The sequence below is a fragment of the Accipiter gentilis genome, chromosome 34, assembly GCF_929443795.1.
Source record: "Accipiter gentilis chromosome 34, bAccGen1.1, whole genome shotgun sequence".
NCBI classification, from domain to species: Eukaryota; Metazoa; Chordata; class Aves; order Accipitriformes; family Accipitridae; genus Astur; species Astur gentilis.
Window position 1 is genome coordinate 16,168,874 of NC_064913.1, and position 16,489 is coordinate 16,185,362.

The window sequence follows — 16,489 nt, forward strand, 5'->3', positions numbered from 1 at the left end:
TCCACTGTCCCCTCTCCCTTGTTAGTGAAGTTCAGTATCCACAGGCTGGAGTAACAAACTGGCTTGGAGATCAGGATTATTACTAATTCACTAGTTCCCAGTGATGTACTTACACAGTGCCTAGCATGGAAAGACCTTGATCCGAGTGAGGGTTTCTGGGAACGCTGCAGTTGCTAAAGGCAGATCTAACACTACTTGTGGTTTCCCTGCTGTTATTTTTCTTCTTTTACTTTCAGACCTGCAGCCAGCTCCCCTGGTGCAGACAGATGCAAGCTTGCTATGCCCGTGCCAGCAGCTACCTGGATGAGAAGGTGGCTGTCTGCTGTACAGGTTTGAGCTGACCTGCATCCAGCTAGCTTGTAAGATGAGCAAATGAGCTTGCCTTCTCCTTGCGCCTAGAGAAACCAATGTGGGCTTTTGATGAAGCAACGTGGGGTCACCTGTGGGGCAGAAGCCTCTGTATGGCTGAGGAACCGGTCCTTTCTCCCATCTGTCTATAACCCGCTGTGCCCCTCATCACCCTCTGTGAGCCTGCAGAGATGACACTTCCAAGGGATGTGTTCTAGCAGCCTACATCGGAGGGATTCTTAACAGTCCTGGGTTTTCCACCTTTTGCTCCTCCTGGTGTCCTAACCAGAGGTGAGGGGAAACCTCTCACGGTGCCAGAAGTCTTCTTCACAGGGTGATGAAGTTCATCTATTTGTGTCGTACTCCTGGTCTGCCCAGCCATCGGGACAGCCTGGTGTATGTTGCATATGTGCTGGCGATTGCTGTGTTCAGCCACTTTGTTTACAGCCTCAGGAATGTGAGAGGCCCTCAGAAAAATGCCAGAGACAAGAAAGTGTTTGAAAATGCCTGAAGGCAATGAGCCTTCATAGTGACGGTACCTCCTTCACCCAGCAGGAGCAGCAAGGGCCAAAAATCTCACCGCAGTTATGCTAAACTTCACAAGGGCAACCACATAAAAAATGAGAGCACTTGTTAAAGATAAGCTAAAAGTTGAAACTGATAGAATTAAATCCTTATGCGCTCCCAGCACAGAGGCTTCGGCCATCCCACTCCCTACAGGTGGATTACAGCGGGTGTGGGGAAGCATGGGAGCCGTAAGCGCTCCCTGCTTTGGGCAGTCAGGACAACCTCCAGAGGTGCTGGTGCCCGACATCGGGGTACCAAGCTGAGCCCGGCTTTAACGACCCTGGCAGCACTATGAGGACTGGAAGTAAGATTTCAGAGTTAAGCAGTCCAGTATGGGGAAATTCCAGTGTTGAGCACATTTATAAGCATGTGATACAATCTTTAATTTGAATTGCATGATCTTCTGTTCTTTTTTTTTTTCAAAAGAAAAAAGATTTGCATCACAGTGGTGTGGAGATACTGAAACAGACTGTTGGCTGGAATAACCTGCCCACCCTTGAGTGATGCTCGAGCCATTCCTGTGAGGCATTACATAAGTGCTCTCAAAATACATACTCATTGTTCCTTGGATCTCCAGGCTGAGGCCCTGGATCTTACTGTCTGAGTGAGATCAGACTCAGAGAGAGTGAGAGTCACTAATGAGTACTCATAGCTGCAACCACAACCAATGACATCTGTATTTCAAACACCAAGACATAATGTCAAGTACTCTGGAAAATCAGGCACTGGAGACCTAAAGGTGATGGACACTCTTGACATTATTTTTTCTAACTCTCAAAATCCTGTTTATAAATAGAAAAATGCCCCACAACACACACAGTGATATTGTCAGAGTACCTTTGTTAGGCCATACCATATTGATCAATACCACAGGAAAATGCGACAGTGGCTTGATACTGAGGTGCTGATTTGCAAACTGTTGGAAGATGGGAATCTTGCACTCAGCATCTTTGGATCTCCTGAAGAATCCAACTTACGCTGAAGATTTATTTTTTTTTTAAATTGAGATTCCTGATGTGATTTAGATATATTAGGGGAGGAAAAGCAAGACAAGTGCTTCTCCCTTTTCCCAAGGTTCATTCTTCTTTTCTTTCAGGGGTTTAGGTTTATTTAAGCTTCTTGCTACAGCCAGAAACTGAGGTCAGTGAGGATGGGACTCATCTTTGAGGGCACTCTTGGTGTGCTACAGAATTTTCTAGGTAACAACTAAACCAGGAGGCAATTGAACCTGACCGACTTGAAACCCCTATAAACACTTAGAAAGTTCAGCAACAACAAGAAGTAAAAGGAGATGAGCATTTGCAGCTCTATCTTGCAGTCATAGCCATGAGAATGAAAATAAGTAGCATTCACATCTCAGCCATTTTTGTTGCTATAGGGTAGAAACATGCTGGCACGCAGTTGCATGAACTGTCCCAGAAGACATAACTGGCCAAAAGATTTCAGCCCTAAGAAAATCACGTGCACCGTGCACGGTGCCTGGGAGAATACACCATCACTCAGGGAAAAACTGCTTCTCAGATGATATCACAGTTAGTCTTTATTGCCTATTGTTTGGAGATAAATAGCTGGTTTTCTCTTGTGAGGAGTGGTGAGTGGCTTTCAGAGCTTTCCTGAGGAAACGATTTTAGAATGAAAAGCTAAGTTATCTGCCTTTCTCTGGATATATTTTGAAAACAAGACAGACTACATTCCTAGGATTTTTAAAACATTTTTTATTCATTTTTATTGCTTTTGACTTGTTTTTATAGTAAAAGAGCAAAGAATAGCATATTACAATGTATATAGACTCAAGTCCTTCAATAAGCTACTTTAACACATTTGCTTTCTTGCACCATAGCCATCTCTCACTGTTTGAAAAATGGAAGTTTCTGGGGTTGTAGCTCATTAGAAAAAGCTCAGAACCTCAGACAAAACAACTGTGAGGATGTTTTAAGACTCCTTCCAAGTCTCAAAATTCCTTACAAGTAAAGGAACGAATGTAGTTCCTGTTAATGAATAGAAATTATTTTTAAAATAACTAACAAACTATGTTGACTCAAAACATCTTCTGATACAGCTCATCAGCCAGGCATGAGACCTGGGGTATGTGTGCATTCCTGCTGGATGCCTCTAGGAAGGAGAGTGGAGTAGGTCTCTGATGGGAGCTGGGACTATGGCAATCAGATGTGGAACTACACCAGGACCCTCCCATTTGCTGAAATGTTTCAGTCCCTGGACTAAGGAGAACTTTGCTTTTACCCCAGTATTTTCTGACAGAGGATCTCACTATCTTTGGACTGCTTTCCCAAGGCCTGGGATGAAAAGGAGCAAAGGGCTAATTCAAAGGCTCTCCTCTTGTTGTTCTCCCGCTTAAAAAAGGGGAAAGTCAATGATAATAGAGGCAGCTATCTTGCAGGATCCAAAACTGGATGCAGTGGGTCTTCTCCCAGATAGAAGAGGACAGACTCAGGAGGTGGAATAAGGATCACATGCTACGGGATGGTGTAATATGAGGGAAAGCACAAGAGCATTGACATAGGAACATTCACATTTAACCACAGAAGGAGAGAGCTAGCACGTGAGCTTGGAGAAAAATGAAATCAGTCCCCTACAGTAAAAGCTAAATAAAACATCGTTTACGTAAAGAACACTTAGGGAAAGAAGGAAAACCTTAAAAGGTGAGAAAGGTGGGAGAAATTGGGAGCAAGTGGAAAGGACAGACTGCCTCTGCCCAAGGAAATAGCTGTGGGCTGCAATTAGCTAAATGGTACATGACTCCTGCGCTGTGATTGTGCTGCGGTTCTGAACTGCTCCTCGGTTTACTGCTGTTTCTAACGGCAGGAGTGCTGAATAATAAAAGCTGTACTCTGGACTGCCAACAGGAATTTCCTTTAGCTTTTGGTGCTGAAGCTGTATTGTAAATGAAACCTGCTAGCTCTTACTTCTGGAATAACAGTAGCGGATAACTATAGCACAGCCATGGATTTATAGCAATGCTTTATGCGTGGGGATTGATCTTTCAGGCAGGATTTGCTCTCCTCTCCATAACCACTCCATGCTCCCATGAACATGTTCAGCATAGGAAAGATAAGCTGGGGGGAGGCAGTTCTTATGCAATGAGGCTCATCAAGCTGAAGGCAATGATTAAAAATACCACCTCTTCTTATGAACGTTAGGTAGCTACAACAAAGCTCCCTCCTTGCCTCCAAACAAAATAAAAGCTCTTCCTTAATGCCAGGGCAGCAGGGAATCTCGGTGCCTTCCCCAAGCATTTAAGTGATTATGAGTGCCTCACCACTCACCAGCACTCAGGCTGCCAGAGACCAGGAGACACAAATCGATAGGGTTAAGTGGATTCGCTCTGGGCTTGCCTGCCTATACTCATCCTACCCTCCCCCTGCCTCCCACCAGCTCTGTGTTATCTCTCTCGGGGGAACCACCATTTGCCTGCTTGTCCGGTCAAGCTCCAGAGCTTGAAGTTGCTGGGGGTGAAGAGAAAAGCCTTCCTGCGGATGGGGCAGGGTGTGAAGGGAGACTTGCCCCATGCTAAATACAGAGAAGAGGGAGCAATTAATGCGATACCATCTTCTGCTAGATGAGGCGGGACTACTGGCACTGTCTGGTGACAGATCGTAACATCCTCTGTCGTCTTACCTGGCGGCAAACGTGCTGGGGAGCAAACGCCTCGTGTAGGGGTGTGTGGGCATGGGGACAGTGCAAGTGTCACACGGGGTGCCCATCGAAGGAGAGGAACAGTGTCATTTGGAGTGCTGCTTCCTTGGAATTGCAGACACAAAGGAATGAATAGTCAGATTAATTCACTTAGCGACTGATCTCAGACACACATATTTTCATTTAACATTGTTGGAACAGCCAGAGTCTCATGGCTCATAGCCTGTGGGCAGTACAGCAGAGACGACGTTTGCAACCCCTTTTCCCCATTTGCTGGTCAGGTAAATCTTAGCAGCAGCTTCCTTAGGGTGAACGCCTGGGGAAGGGTCTCCTACAGAAAAATAGCCTAACATCTGGACTGGTGACTCTAATGCTGTTCTCTACAGATATACTCTCAGCAAACAGTTGGTGGCCTGGCTAACTTGGGGACATATCTGTGGAAATCCTATACAGAAAGCTGGCAGGGAGGGAAGAAAACAGAATGGGCTTGATATAATTAGGTCTGGACATACATGCACACCCATGCACACAGTATCTCAGCTAACCAGGGGAAAAGTTAACCAGGGGAAAAGTTCAAATACAGCCTCCCTCTATCTCCGTAAACCTGAAGAGCAACGACAGTGGGACAAGACAGAATATGGTTCAGGGAGGCATTAAGACATTTTTCAGTAGTTTCACCACATGGAGCATGAGGTCTGTTCAGGGTCCCAACTAACTTCTTTGCCAAATTAATCTGCAAAGGACTTTCTCATAACTAGCTCTTACAAAACCACCCTGCCCGTGAGCAGGTGGATGTAAGGGCCAAAAATAAGTGTCAAAGGTGATGAAGACCATGCTGGGATCTGTGGAGTCACCAGGTGACACCAGTAGAGATGCTGGCACCTTAGATGATCCCAAATTGGGCCAGCTCGTGCAGTTCCAGATGGCTGAAAGCTTCCCATGGGCAAATCACTGTGATATCTGCAAAAGAGAGAGAATGAGAAATGGGTTCTGGTCACTGCGCTTCTTGGATTTCTTTCGTATTAATAGAAAGGCTGATTTACTCAGGAAACATTAAGACAAATGAGATTCCACTTGAAGATTAAATGAGCAGATCAGCTCTTCAAATCTGGCACTACCTACCAGACCAAACCAGATCAGTGTATTTTCTCCTGTGCCATCTTTCTCTGCGAGCAAAAGCAAACCAGCATTTCCTCTAGTCTCTTCAGTGACTGTGTAGACTGGTGTAAAAATTCATTCCAGTAACGAGGTTTCTTCTGTTCTTATAAACTACCTGTAGCCAAACTGTGATCTTGAAGATAAGTGCAATCTTAAATCAGATGCTGAATAATTTGGTCTACAGCATTCAGGATCTGTAACTCTTTGATAGGTGCAGGTGTTTTTGGTACCTAAGAAGTTCCGATTGGCTACAGCTCATCCAGCGTGTGTTTCTCAGTCCCAGACGGGTGCATAACATTCTTAAAATTAGGATTCTCGTGATAACAGAAATACTTAACCAGCTGGGATTTAGTTCCTGTGATTTTTGGTATTAATAGCTTAGCATTTGGCAATTCTTTGAGAACCTCATTCTGCTGAAATTCTTAGGCAGAGCATTAGCAGAAAACAAACAAGCGCATTTGCAGCCAAGCGAAAGTATTCAGAAATTGAAGCGTGCCTAAATAGCCTTTCTGTCTCGTAGTGCGTGTAAGCACAAGCACGACCGCGGCAGCTCGCGGAGGGAGTACGAGCCTTCTGTGGTGACCCTGAGAGCTGCAGAGATGCCAGGGGGACAGAGAGGCCACCCCAGAGCCCTCTCCCATGCTGAAGCGTGACTGCACTTGCGTTAAGGCAGGGCATGACAGCAACATCCCACGGGGCTTACCTGTGCCCAGTCCCTCCATGCCTGGGATGTCATCTCCAAACCTAGGGGAGAAAAGAGCAGGTGAGGGTGAATTTGGACCAGCAGCTGCCCTGCACCCCCAGCCAGGGAAGAGCTGCGGGAGGGCAGCAGCCGGAGAGAAGCAGCTCCAGGCAGGAGAGCTGAAGGCGGCGGCGCAGGGTGAAGCCTCCTGGGTCCTTGCCCAAGGGAAGACGGTGCCGCAGAAGCCCAGCTAATACAGTGGGGAGCCACCGGACCGGCACGGTTTCTTTTCTTTCCAAAACACCCTTACCCTTTTACTCCTTTTTTAGGGGGCTTGCTCTTGAACTGCCTTGTCTGTCTTTGCTTGAACTTGGGAGGCCCCTTGCGTGGTGTGGTGGGACCAGCTGGAGCATCTCCAGCGTTGAGGTTGGCGGGTGGGTTCTCACTCATCCCTGGGCTGCGGTGTGCGGCAGGCGAGCGCTTCTCTCAGATCCCTCTGTCTGCAAGATAACAGCAAGGACTGACGACGCTCTGCTTATCACTTCTAGGTATCAGTAGTCAGATGACAGAATTACGGAAAATATAATTGTGACAGGATTAAAGACAAGGACAGTAAACATAAAGAAAGGTTGTAATGCATACAAAGTAAGCAGATAGCATGGTCTTTCATCTGGCATGCTAGAATTAGGAGGCCAAACAAAGGACACTTGAGCTAACTTAACCCCATAGTGCAACGACTTGCAGAGTCACGGAGAGTCACACCTTTTTTTTTCTCAGACATAGCTGGACTCTTGGAGACAGGTTGCTGCAGCTGATTGCCCCGCAGTTTGGGTAAAATAGGAAGGTTAATGCCAATGTTGTTTGGTTTCTAGTTAGCCTTGGAACAGCAGTGCTGATGTTTTTACTTACTGGTTCACAACATGCCTACTAGGACCCACAAAGACACACTTACAGCTTCGAGAAATATCCTATCCTTGGGAATCATTATGATGTACTTCACCTATTCTTATACTTTTGCCTAAGCGTTACCTTTTGGACATTGTTGGAGATGGGATGCTGAGCTACATAGCCCCTTAGTCTGGCTGGAGCTGCAATTTGGGCCTCCTGTTTATCAATACCGAACTTATAGCACAGAATCTTTGAAAGATTGTAAAGAAGGCTAAGGCAAAGCATTGGAGAGTGTCTTTTAGGCAGAAGTTAATTTCTCAGGATTTAGGAGAGTAAAGCCTGTAACTTTCCCCAGGATACGTCCATGTTGGTGTCTGTGAGCATTATATGACATGCACTGTCCTCTTCTGCCCCACACCGCACATGAGCCAAACTCCACTTCACAGGGGCTAAATAGTTATTAGGGAGTAATTCTTGTGTGGGAGACATCTCTCTTGCCTCAGAGGGCAGAACTGCTGCATTCAGAGCCCTTTGCTTCCTTCCCAGAGAGGACAGCAATAACTCTCACCAGTGCCCAAGGGGGACCTTCCAGTCCTTCATCTAATTTTGTGCTAATTAGTATGCTAGAACGGTCTGAGCAAGTGCATTTATGGACAAAAATAAATGCCATTTTTCACTCCCCTCCTTGAGGTCACATTCTTCGCCATGACCATTATATAACTCCCATCTCCAGGTGTTCATCCCTGTGCAGCCAGGCTGCGATGGAATCGCTGATGGAATTAACTTCAGGATTTGGAACTAAAAGCTAATCTCATTAGGTCACCATAGTGCTCTAGCCTAATCTCCAACATCACCTGCAGTGACACTCTAGACTTTTAATCTCAGAACTATAAATGCCATCAAAAATGTTTGGGTTTGTTTTTTTTTTTCTTAGTCGGAAGACAGTTCATGTCTTTGACAGTCCTGAAATAGCCAAAGTGCCGGAAATCAAAGCCTAAGATGCAAGGAGAAGGACCATCCAAGCACTCCTCCCATGTCACTTCCACATCAGTGCAAGGCGAATGCGTTCTGTATCTGTGGCAGTCTGGGAATACTTCACCCCTGACATCTTTCCATCTGTGCTGACAGTAGGATGGATCCTAATGATAGCACCTAGAGGCATGCTAGTTCTCCTGTCGCTTGTGGTTGGGCTCCTGTCTCAGCTGTAATATCCCGAGCAGGAGACTGGACAGGTTCCAGCAGCCCCAAATGGAGCAGCAGATGGTTGTGTCTGCAGCTGAAGTATGCACAGATGCTATTTCCCCGCCTGTAACACAACGCTTCCGAAGCACACACTGTGCCCACAAACACAGGGATCAGCTCAAATCGTGGAAGTTACTTATTTGGCTGCCATCTCCGCAGCACCTAAATAATCACCCAGTATTTACAGCTTTATCCTCACAGCACGGTGGCAGGACAGGCAAACACTGTCACCTTCATCTTTTACAGAATAGGAATGGAGGTGCAGTGATCGGTATGACCTGGACTGCACTGCTGGGAGGATTGACAAAATCTTTTGACTCACAGTTTTTTAGGGCCAAACTGAGACCTGGAGGTAGTTTGGCTCCAAACCAAAGAGAGAATTTGGTGCCTCACTGTTACTCAGGACCAGTGAGGAATTCAGATGGTACTGCCCTACAACAAAATGCTTTGCATCAGAAAACTGCTGCATGGCATGTCTGCTAATGCCCCGAAATGTAGTATTATGCCTCTGCCCCAGGTGCAGTTCTCATCAGTAGGGTGTCTGTCTCAGCGCTAGACACCCCTCCTGAACTACGAGAGGTACACATCCACTTCTAAGCACCATGTTCATCTGACACGCCAAGGTACTTGGCACCCCCCTCAAGGGCTACTCCCGAACGTACAGCAGAAGAAACAAACCAGCTAACAGATTTCCAACCCTTTGGACTGGCATCCAGAACTTGTAGGATGCATTTGAGCTCCATCTCCAAGTGAGTTCCTGCTCTGCTTCACCAAGACCTGCTGTGTGCCAGCGTGGTACCTTAACCACAAAAACGTCTTGGAGGGTCGACTCCTCTTAGTTCCCTGAATCCATGCCTTGCCCCTGGCCTTCGCTCAGCAGAGAAATAGATAATGGGAAGACTCAGTCCTTGGAGTTTCCTTTTCCCCCAATCTGAAGTGGTTGCATCCACCTACTAGCTACTCAATAACCCAAGATTTGGTAGGAAGAAGGAGCTGCCTAAATCACACTTCGTCCCCTCTCTGACCTGCATGAATTCAAGAAAGAGCACTCAATGAAACTAAAAGGGACGAACCTTTCTTCCTTACCAACCTCCTCTACCTATTCTCTCCATGCATCACCAAAAGAAATGGCAGAGGACAGAAAGCAGCCTTAATGACACACAACAGCCTCCACCCTGCAGCAGGAATCGAGCTGCCCTCCCACCACTGAGCTGGTGGGACTCGCTTGCCATCACAGGCAGGCAAAGGTGTCCCCGTTCCTGCTGGAGAGGGCCCTGCCCCGCGGCACCGGCGCTGCCCCGGTTCCCACACCTCGGGCACCAGCCGCCTCTGCAGGCAGCCAGGCATGGGCCGGCAGGCACCCCGCCATCACAGACGCAAAAGAAGCTCCCACGGCAGCTTCCCAGGGGATTTTCCCAGCCTTTCGCCTCCCCGTACCTGCGTACTTGGATAGTCCTTGGTACCGCGCCGAGCAGATGGCTTGAGAAACGTCGAGGAGACCGAGTCTCCTTCTCTAGATCTCTGCAAGATGCTGCCTCCTCCCAGCGCCCCTGGGCTGCCAGAGCTCTTCTGCTGCCGCTGGCACTGGGAGGCAGCTCCCGGGAGAGAGCTGATGGCTGTGGGTGCAAAGGCTGTTGGAGAACAAGATGTTCTTCCACGCACTTCCTCTGCCCCCTCCTCTGACGAGGTGTTAACTAATCACCCCTGACAGCATTTCTGCTCACTCCAGGGTTTAATCCTCTGGGTAAGAGCTTTGCTTGCGTCGAATGCTAATTATACCTAATAGATGGTAATGGGCTTATCTCAGTTGCGTCAGATATCCCACCTCTGGGTTGCTGGCCAGGTTAATCATCCTTCTTTTAGTTTTCTTTGAACTTAAAGGGACTTGAATACTACCGACAAATGCTGACTCTTTAATCTGCCCTCTCCTTAATCTCTGATTCTCTGTGGAAAATTTCCCTGACAGATAATGCAGATGCCTTGCCTGACCTTCTTCAGACAAATTCAGTGTAGGAACTCATCTTCCCCTGTCTGAAACCTTAAAAAATACAGACTCCTCCGTGTGCGCTTGTCTTCGTGGTGCCTCAGGGATGTCAGACCCAGAACCCCCATGAGCCGTGGCCTGCCATGCAGGGATACACTGGGAATAGACAGCAGGCAGGAGGAAATATCCTTGTTTTCACTTTCCTTTTGATGGGGTTCTTGCATGCTCAGCTCTTGACCTCACGAGAGCCACTAGCATCATTCTTGCAGCCAGGCTTTCGTCAGGGAATATTGTATCCAGTGTAAGATGCCTGTGAGGAGCTTCACAGCTCCAGTCTCAGTTGTTGAGCTGGCTAATCACGGTGATGAAGAAATCCACGCAGGTTCTGCCCTTTCTGTTCCTGTGTTTTACACAGGATCTGAGACCCTCCGTTCTAGCAGCAGTTTTAAGACCAAGAACCGATGAAAGAGGATGCACTCTACAAGCCAGAACTCATCTCAAGTAGAACTACGTTCCCACAACTGCTTCCCGGGTGGGGATCATTGGAATGACTATCCCAGCTGAAAGAAGGGATTCAGTACTGCCGGAGGTACAGCATCACACGGTACAGACTCCCCACCGATGTGCCCCGCGTCTACGGCTGGGCGCCGGAGCACGAAACACCGGCTGCCTGTCCCCACCGTTCCTCAGGACCCCCCCGGCACCGCTCACCCTCCGGCCCAGCCAGCCAAGGACACGAGCCACGGGGGTGCTGGGGACCCCCGACCGAGGGGTGCTGGGCACGAGGAACCGAGCGGCCCCACGGAGGGCAGAGCAACCCGCACAGCCAGGGAGCTTTGAGGCAAGGCACTGCTCCAGCACTTGCCCTAATAGCGGGAGGAAACAGAAAACGACCACGCGAGAACCGCAACCCCCTCTCTTAGCTGCTGGGTCTGTTCACACTCTCCAAGCACAAACATCCGAATTTTCCTGCCCTGGGGTTTTATGAGGACTTTTCTCTCCTCTGGGTTTTGCGGCCGGTTCCCCTTTCATCTCCCTGCCACCCTCATTATTGCTTGGAGCTGCTGGGAAATACTTACAGTGCCGAGGGCTCCTCCTGCAAATCATCCAACTCCCAGCCTGCGTCGAAAGGGTCTCGAGGTGTCCTTTCTGCTCTAGATATACCCTGCTACCAGGTGACGTCAGGGTGCCGACCGTGGGCAGGCCCCCGCACGGTGCAGGGGGGGGACGTGCGGGGAGCGCCGTGACCTCGGGGCTCTGCAGGCACAGCTCCGACGGGGTCTGGGGGAGCAGCGGAGCTGCGACCCCCTCCCGAGGGGTGACGTGCCCCTTTCTGCAAGAAGAGGTTGTGGCTTCTTCGGTGCTCCTTGAGGGGGAGATCTCTGGAGAAGCAAAGAGGAATAAGGAAATCACCCGCCCTTTGAGCGATGCCGCTGCTCGTGAGCGTGCACGCACGCCTGCACGTGCAGGGAAGGGAGGAATTGGTCCTAATCACCCCAGGTCCCTCCCCGGTGCTGGTGAATGCGTGGAGAGGCTTCCAGCAAACTCCTCAGCGGTGCCGCAGGGGACGAGACGCACCTCAGAGAGCGGTGCACGCAGTCAGCCCGGTGCCGAGAGGGCTGAGTCTGTTCAAGGGAGTCATAAGAAATGCTGCTGGGGTGCTGCACAGGGCCCTGGCGAATACTGAAGCGCATCCAGCAGATGGGATGGCAGGGGAAGAAGGGAGAACCTTTGTGTTGCACGTGTGCGGCCAGCCAGCGGGGTGGCCTGTCGCTTCTGGGACCCGCGGCGCTGGGCTGAGGGTAAGAGCTAGGTCAGGTCTGGGTACCGGTAGCATCGCTACTGTAGGGGCTGTCTGAGAAAGGGAAGAGCTGGTGCCTCAGCCCAAACTCCAAGCCAACAAAACTCCGTGGACGGTAATGCGCACTGTTTTATCAGGCGCTTTGTACCTCTGATGTGTTACAATAGCCTGTTGTGCCTGCCTGGGAGATGGGTGTCAGAGATGTGGAAGAAGTGAGCGGAGTCTCAGGATGAAAAGAGAAGGTCCAGGGCCCTGCTAGAAGGTGCTGGAAGATCGTCCTCATCCTCAGCTGCAGCAGCACCTCAGTCACGGGCTGTAGCTGTCTGGCTTGAGGCATAACCACCGGGTTAACAATCCCGTGGGGTCTGGTGAAGCACCGCTCACTTACCCATTTGAGCAACCAGAGCACGACATGAGATCAGGGCTGGCAGGGCCAAAAATGGTCCCAGAGAAGAGAGCGTCAGAGCCAGGAGCATCAGACGGGGGCAGAAGGAAACCAAGGTGTGGGATTGTGCAGTGATGGACGGGCTTCGTCTTTGGGTGAGGCTGGAGGAGGGGGTTTTGGGGCAGCCGTGGCAGCCCGTGTGACTGCACTTGGCCAAGAAAGGACCGGCTCTTTCTGACATGACAGACCCTGGCAGCGGGCACCAGTCCAGCACCGCGCTGGTGCTGAGCAAGGGCCCCAGAGCCGAGGCCTCTGGCCTTTCAGATGGCTGAAGTTAGATGAGATAAACCCTTCAGCTTCTATTTAAAAAATCGATAAGGTCCTAGACCTTGAGTGGGCACAGAGAAGCGGGGAAGTAAATCCTAGATGCAGCCAAGGAGCTTTCAATCTAGCAGAGAGGGAGCAAACGCACTTCGCGCTCCCACGTGATTGAGGACGATCACACAGCTTTCGGAGGCTTGTGCGATAATTTCTGGGCACAGGAAAGAGGACGGGGGCAGCACCGTGTTGGCATCGTCTCTTCCCTGGGACGACTAGAGCTTGTGTACAAATGCGTGGAGATTGATTGCGCTCAGCAGCTCCTGACAGCAGAAGTGATTACCGTGGGCAGGGACCTGCTTGTGTGGATATAAAGAGGTGCAGCCTGCTGGCAGCAGACTCCACTCCCGTCCCCGCTGCTCATTCCCATGCCTCCATCTGCTGCAGACAGGTTTCCGGGGGCTCCCCCTCCCCTTCTGCCTTCTCCTATGTAGGTAGAGTTGCCGGGGAGATCAGCTCTACAACCCCCTGCTCCTCTTTCCTGAACCTTAAAAATTTACATATTTTCAGGCTGTTTGTTTTCAAAACACCCCTTTTGTTTTCCTGTTTTCCCAATGAAATCTGGCTCATTTCTGTTTAACAAAAGTGGACGTGTGGGAGAAAAATTTCCATGGTGTCACGTGAAGCTGTTTTTTGGCCACTGTCAAAACGCAGCAGAAACTCCCTAAAGGGCCCTGCTTATCATGTTCTTTCCTATCTCCTGTGCTTATCGGGCCATTCCCCCCTCTCCTTCTCTCTCTCCGTCCATCCTCCCTCTCTCCCTTCCCCTCACAAAGCGGGTGACATTTGCTTCGCAGGGATGCGGGTGCGCAGCTCCTCTGCAGAGCAACAGGCGCCAGCTTTGTGTCGGTTGCCACCCCAGCGGGATGAGGAATTCTGCCCAGGGACCAAGTACCTCATCCCTGTCCCTCCCTGCCCCTGCCCAGGCTCTTCGTCCCCTGGCCCCGGGAAAGCCAGCACCGGCCTTTTGGGCCACATCGGCTGCCACCCGATCCAGACCAGAGCTGCACCAGAAGCCAGGGGGTCCAGGCGGGAGCAGGGGTGCAGCCCCTGTGGCCCCAAAGGAAAATCCATGAGCTTCGTTACCTCTGGCCGGTTTATTCCCTATCGCAAGGAATCACTTAAAAACATCTCCAAGGTTTCTGACCCTGTTTATGAGCTGGTGTAGCCATGGTAACTGTAGTTATACCAGAAATAGCAGTTCCCCTGAATGACAAAGAAAACACAAGTTTACAAGACAGTGACTTTTCCAGGGGCTGGCGGATCTCATGGGACTGTGGGAGGAAATCCCAGCTGGGGCGCCGACTCGGGGATGCAGCAGATGAGGGCTGTGGCTGACACGGGCCACAATAACTCGTTTGAAATCTATCTGTACAAGCTTGTGCCAGGTGCTTGGGAGACTTTGTGCCTTATTGATAGAGCTTTATCGCTTGCCACACAGACATACTTGACTGGAAAAGAGCAGGGAGTTTCCCAGGCATCTGCAGTTAAACCTCGGTTTCCCTCCTGCAGACAGGCAGCCTACCACGTGCCTCTGAATCCCTGGCGAGAGAAGGACAGCGGTGGGACCTGGATTTGGAATGAGATTGTCTACTGGGCTTGTGGAAGGTCAGTGAGGTTGTCAAGTCAACAGCATTTTGGTGAGAAACTCAGCGTACCAAGGTGCCCGCAAGCGAAGATTTGCATGCTGTAACCCTCCTTCCCCAACGGCCGTCCTGTTCCTAAGCTGTCTGTCATTTGTGCTAGTGAAAAAAGAGAAACAGATATAGAGGGTTGGGCTTTGCCTGGCACAGATACTGAGCTGTTTGTATACATGCAAATTAGTCCATCAAAGATGCAGAGAAGAAGGCATCCTCCTGGAGAGTTTTATCGCTCTTCCTTCAGGAAATCATGCACCACTATTCTGGTGTCAGGATCAAGCATCTATAACAACCTGCAATAAACCGGGTGTGCTGACTTTGGGAATCTGTGCCTGCTGCCGGGTACAACAGCTATGTTGAGCGTCTCCGAGCTCAGCTTGCAAAAGAGCCTGGTCTCGTTTCTCATTTCCACTCATGCCCTGGAGGCTGCTCTGCCAATGGGGCAGAGATTAAAGAGGCTGAGGTCTGTTTTTCCACTGCCAGGGCTCTAGGGAGAGATTTCCAAGGTCAGTCTGGAGAAAAGGGTCCTTTGAGGAAACATAAATAAAGCTGTAAGGTTTAGCTGAACTATCAGCAATGGCCCCGTCTGTGTCAGAAACGAGGCGGTGCTGGGGACACGACTAAGTCCGCAAGCCAAACGGCCATTGCCAAGGCTTCTTCAGGAAAACCGAAGTCCCTGCGTTTCTCATTCAGTCAAGGGTGCTCAATCTGTGCATGTCAGAACGTCTTTAGAGGCCCCAGGCTTTCAGGCACCAATGCTTTAGGACACACTGGGGCTTTTTATAGCAGATGATATAAAAACCGCATAGCCTGTCATATACTTCATTAGTTACCAGAGAGTTACGTTTTCTTCTGAGTAGTGAGTCTGGCCTTTCTTGGAACAGATAACCAAGCCTTACCATCTAATACTCACAAGACTGCTACACTGGTACGATACTCTTCATTTACATGAACTTCTCCCTGGTGGGCATAAATAAACGGAGAAGCAGAATGAATCCTCTCTTTTTTTAGGTAGCACTTTTCACCCACAGATCTCAAAACACGGAGCTAAATTTTCATCATCCCTATTTGTAGATATGGAAGCTGATGGACAGAAAGTTCATAGACCTGCAGATGAGACCCAGCCATCCAGCCATCTGCTGTGGGGGCTGATGTGCTTGGCCCCGCGGCACAAAAAGCTCAGTGCTTTATAACTGCTTTGTGATTCATTGTTTAAGAGCATCCCCCTGCTCACTGCAGAGTTGTCCCATGAGAAAGCAGTAACATTAGTGAGTGTCCTCTCCCTGCACTAACTTTGCTTAATGTCTGCATCCAGGCTGTTGTAGTGCTGCAATGGGATTGAGTTGGTTAGATCATTTTAAAAAGCTTCCTCTCTTTCCTGTTTTCATACTGCCCACAGTTAAAATATCTGGGTTTTTTTCTTTTATAAGATTATTTTTCTCCTGAATGCCATTTACAGTACATGCTTGACATTAATATAGTGAACCATGACCTGACATTTTTCCCCTTTTTTGATCAAACCCAGGTAGTTAATCTTGTTACCTATCTGACTGCCGACGGCCAGAAAGCAGAGCATGCGGTTGCTCTTAAAAATGTACGTGAATAACACAGTTTTCGCAGTATTGTCTCAAGAGTCTGTCTTAGATTTTTTTTCCCCATAATTGATTCCCTCTCTATGAATTACATGCCATATACCTGTGAACAGTGACTAAATGATGCACTAGCACTCATTAAAATGATCATGCATTGAACTAAAGAGAGA

At 49.3% G+C, this 16,489-nt stretch overlaps 1 protein-coding gene across 3 annotated transcripts; it reads right to left on the reverse strand.

The window, feature by feature from the left end:
• Positions 1-2,610: 2,610 nt before the first annotated feature.
• On the reverse strand, positions 2,611-11,707 carry PDE6H (phosphodiesterase 6H). 3 transcript variants are annotated; one of them, XM_049792301.1, is made up of 4 exons: positions 11,603-11,707; positions 6,720-6,909; positions 6,431-6,471; positions 2,611-5,529 (listed from the first exon to the last, which is right to left on the reverse strand). In XM_049792301.1, the coding sequence occupies exons 2-4, from the start codon at positions 6,857-6,859 to the stop codon at positions 5,453-5,455; spliced, it is 258 nt and encodes an 85-aa protein (XP_049648258.1). In that variant the 5' UTR covers positions 6,860-6,909; positions 11,603-11,707; the 3' UTR covers positions 2,611-5,452. The 3 variants fall into 3 exon arrangements, with proteins under 3 accessions (XP_049648258.1, XP_049648260.1, XP_049648259.1); XM_049792303.1 differs by lacking the exon at positions 11,603-11,707 and adding an exon at positions 9,985-10,232; XM_049792302.1 differs by lacking the exon at positions 11,603-11,707 and adding an exon at positions 9,977-10,231.
• Between the last annotated feature and the right edge of the window lie 4,782 nt (positions 11,708-16,489).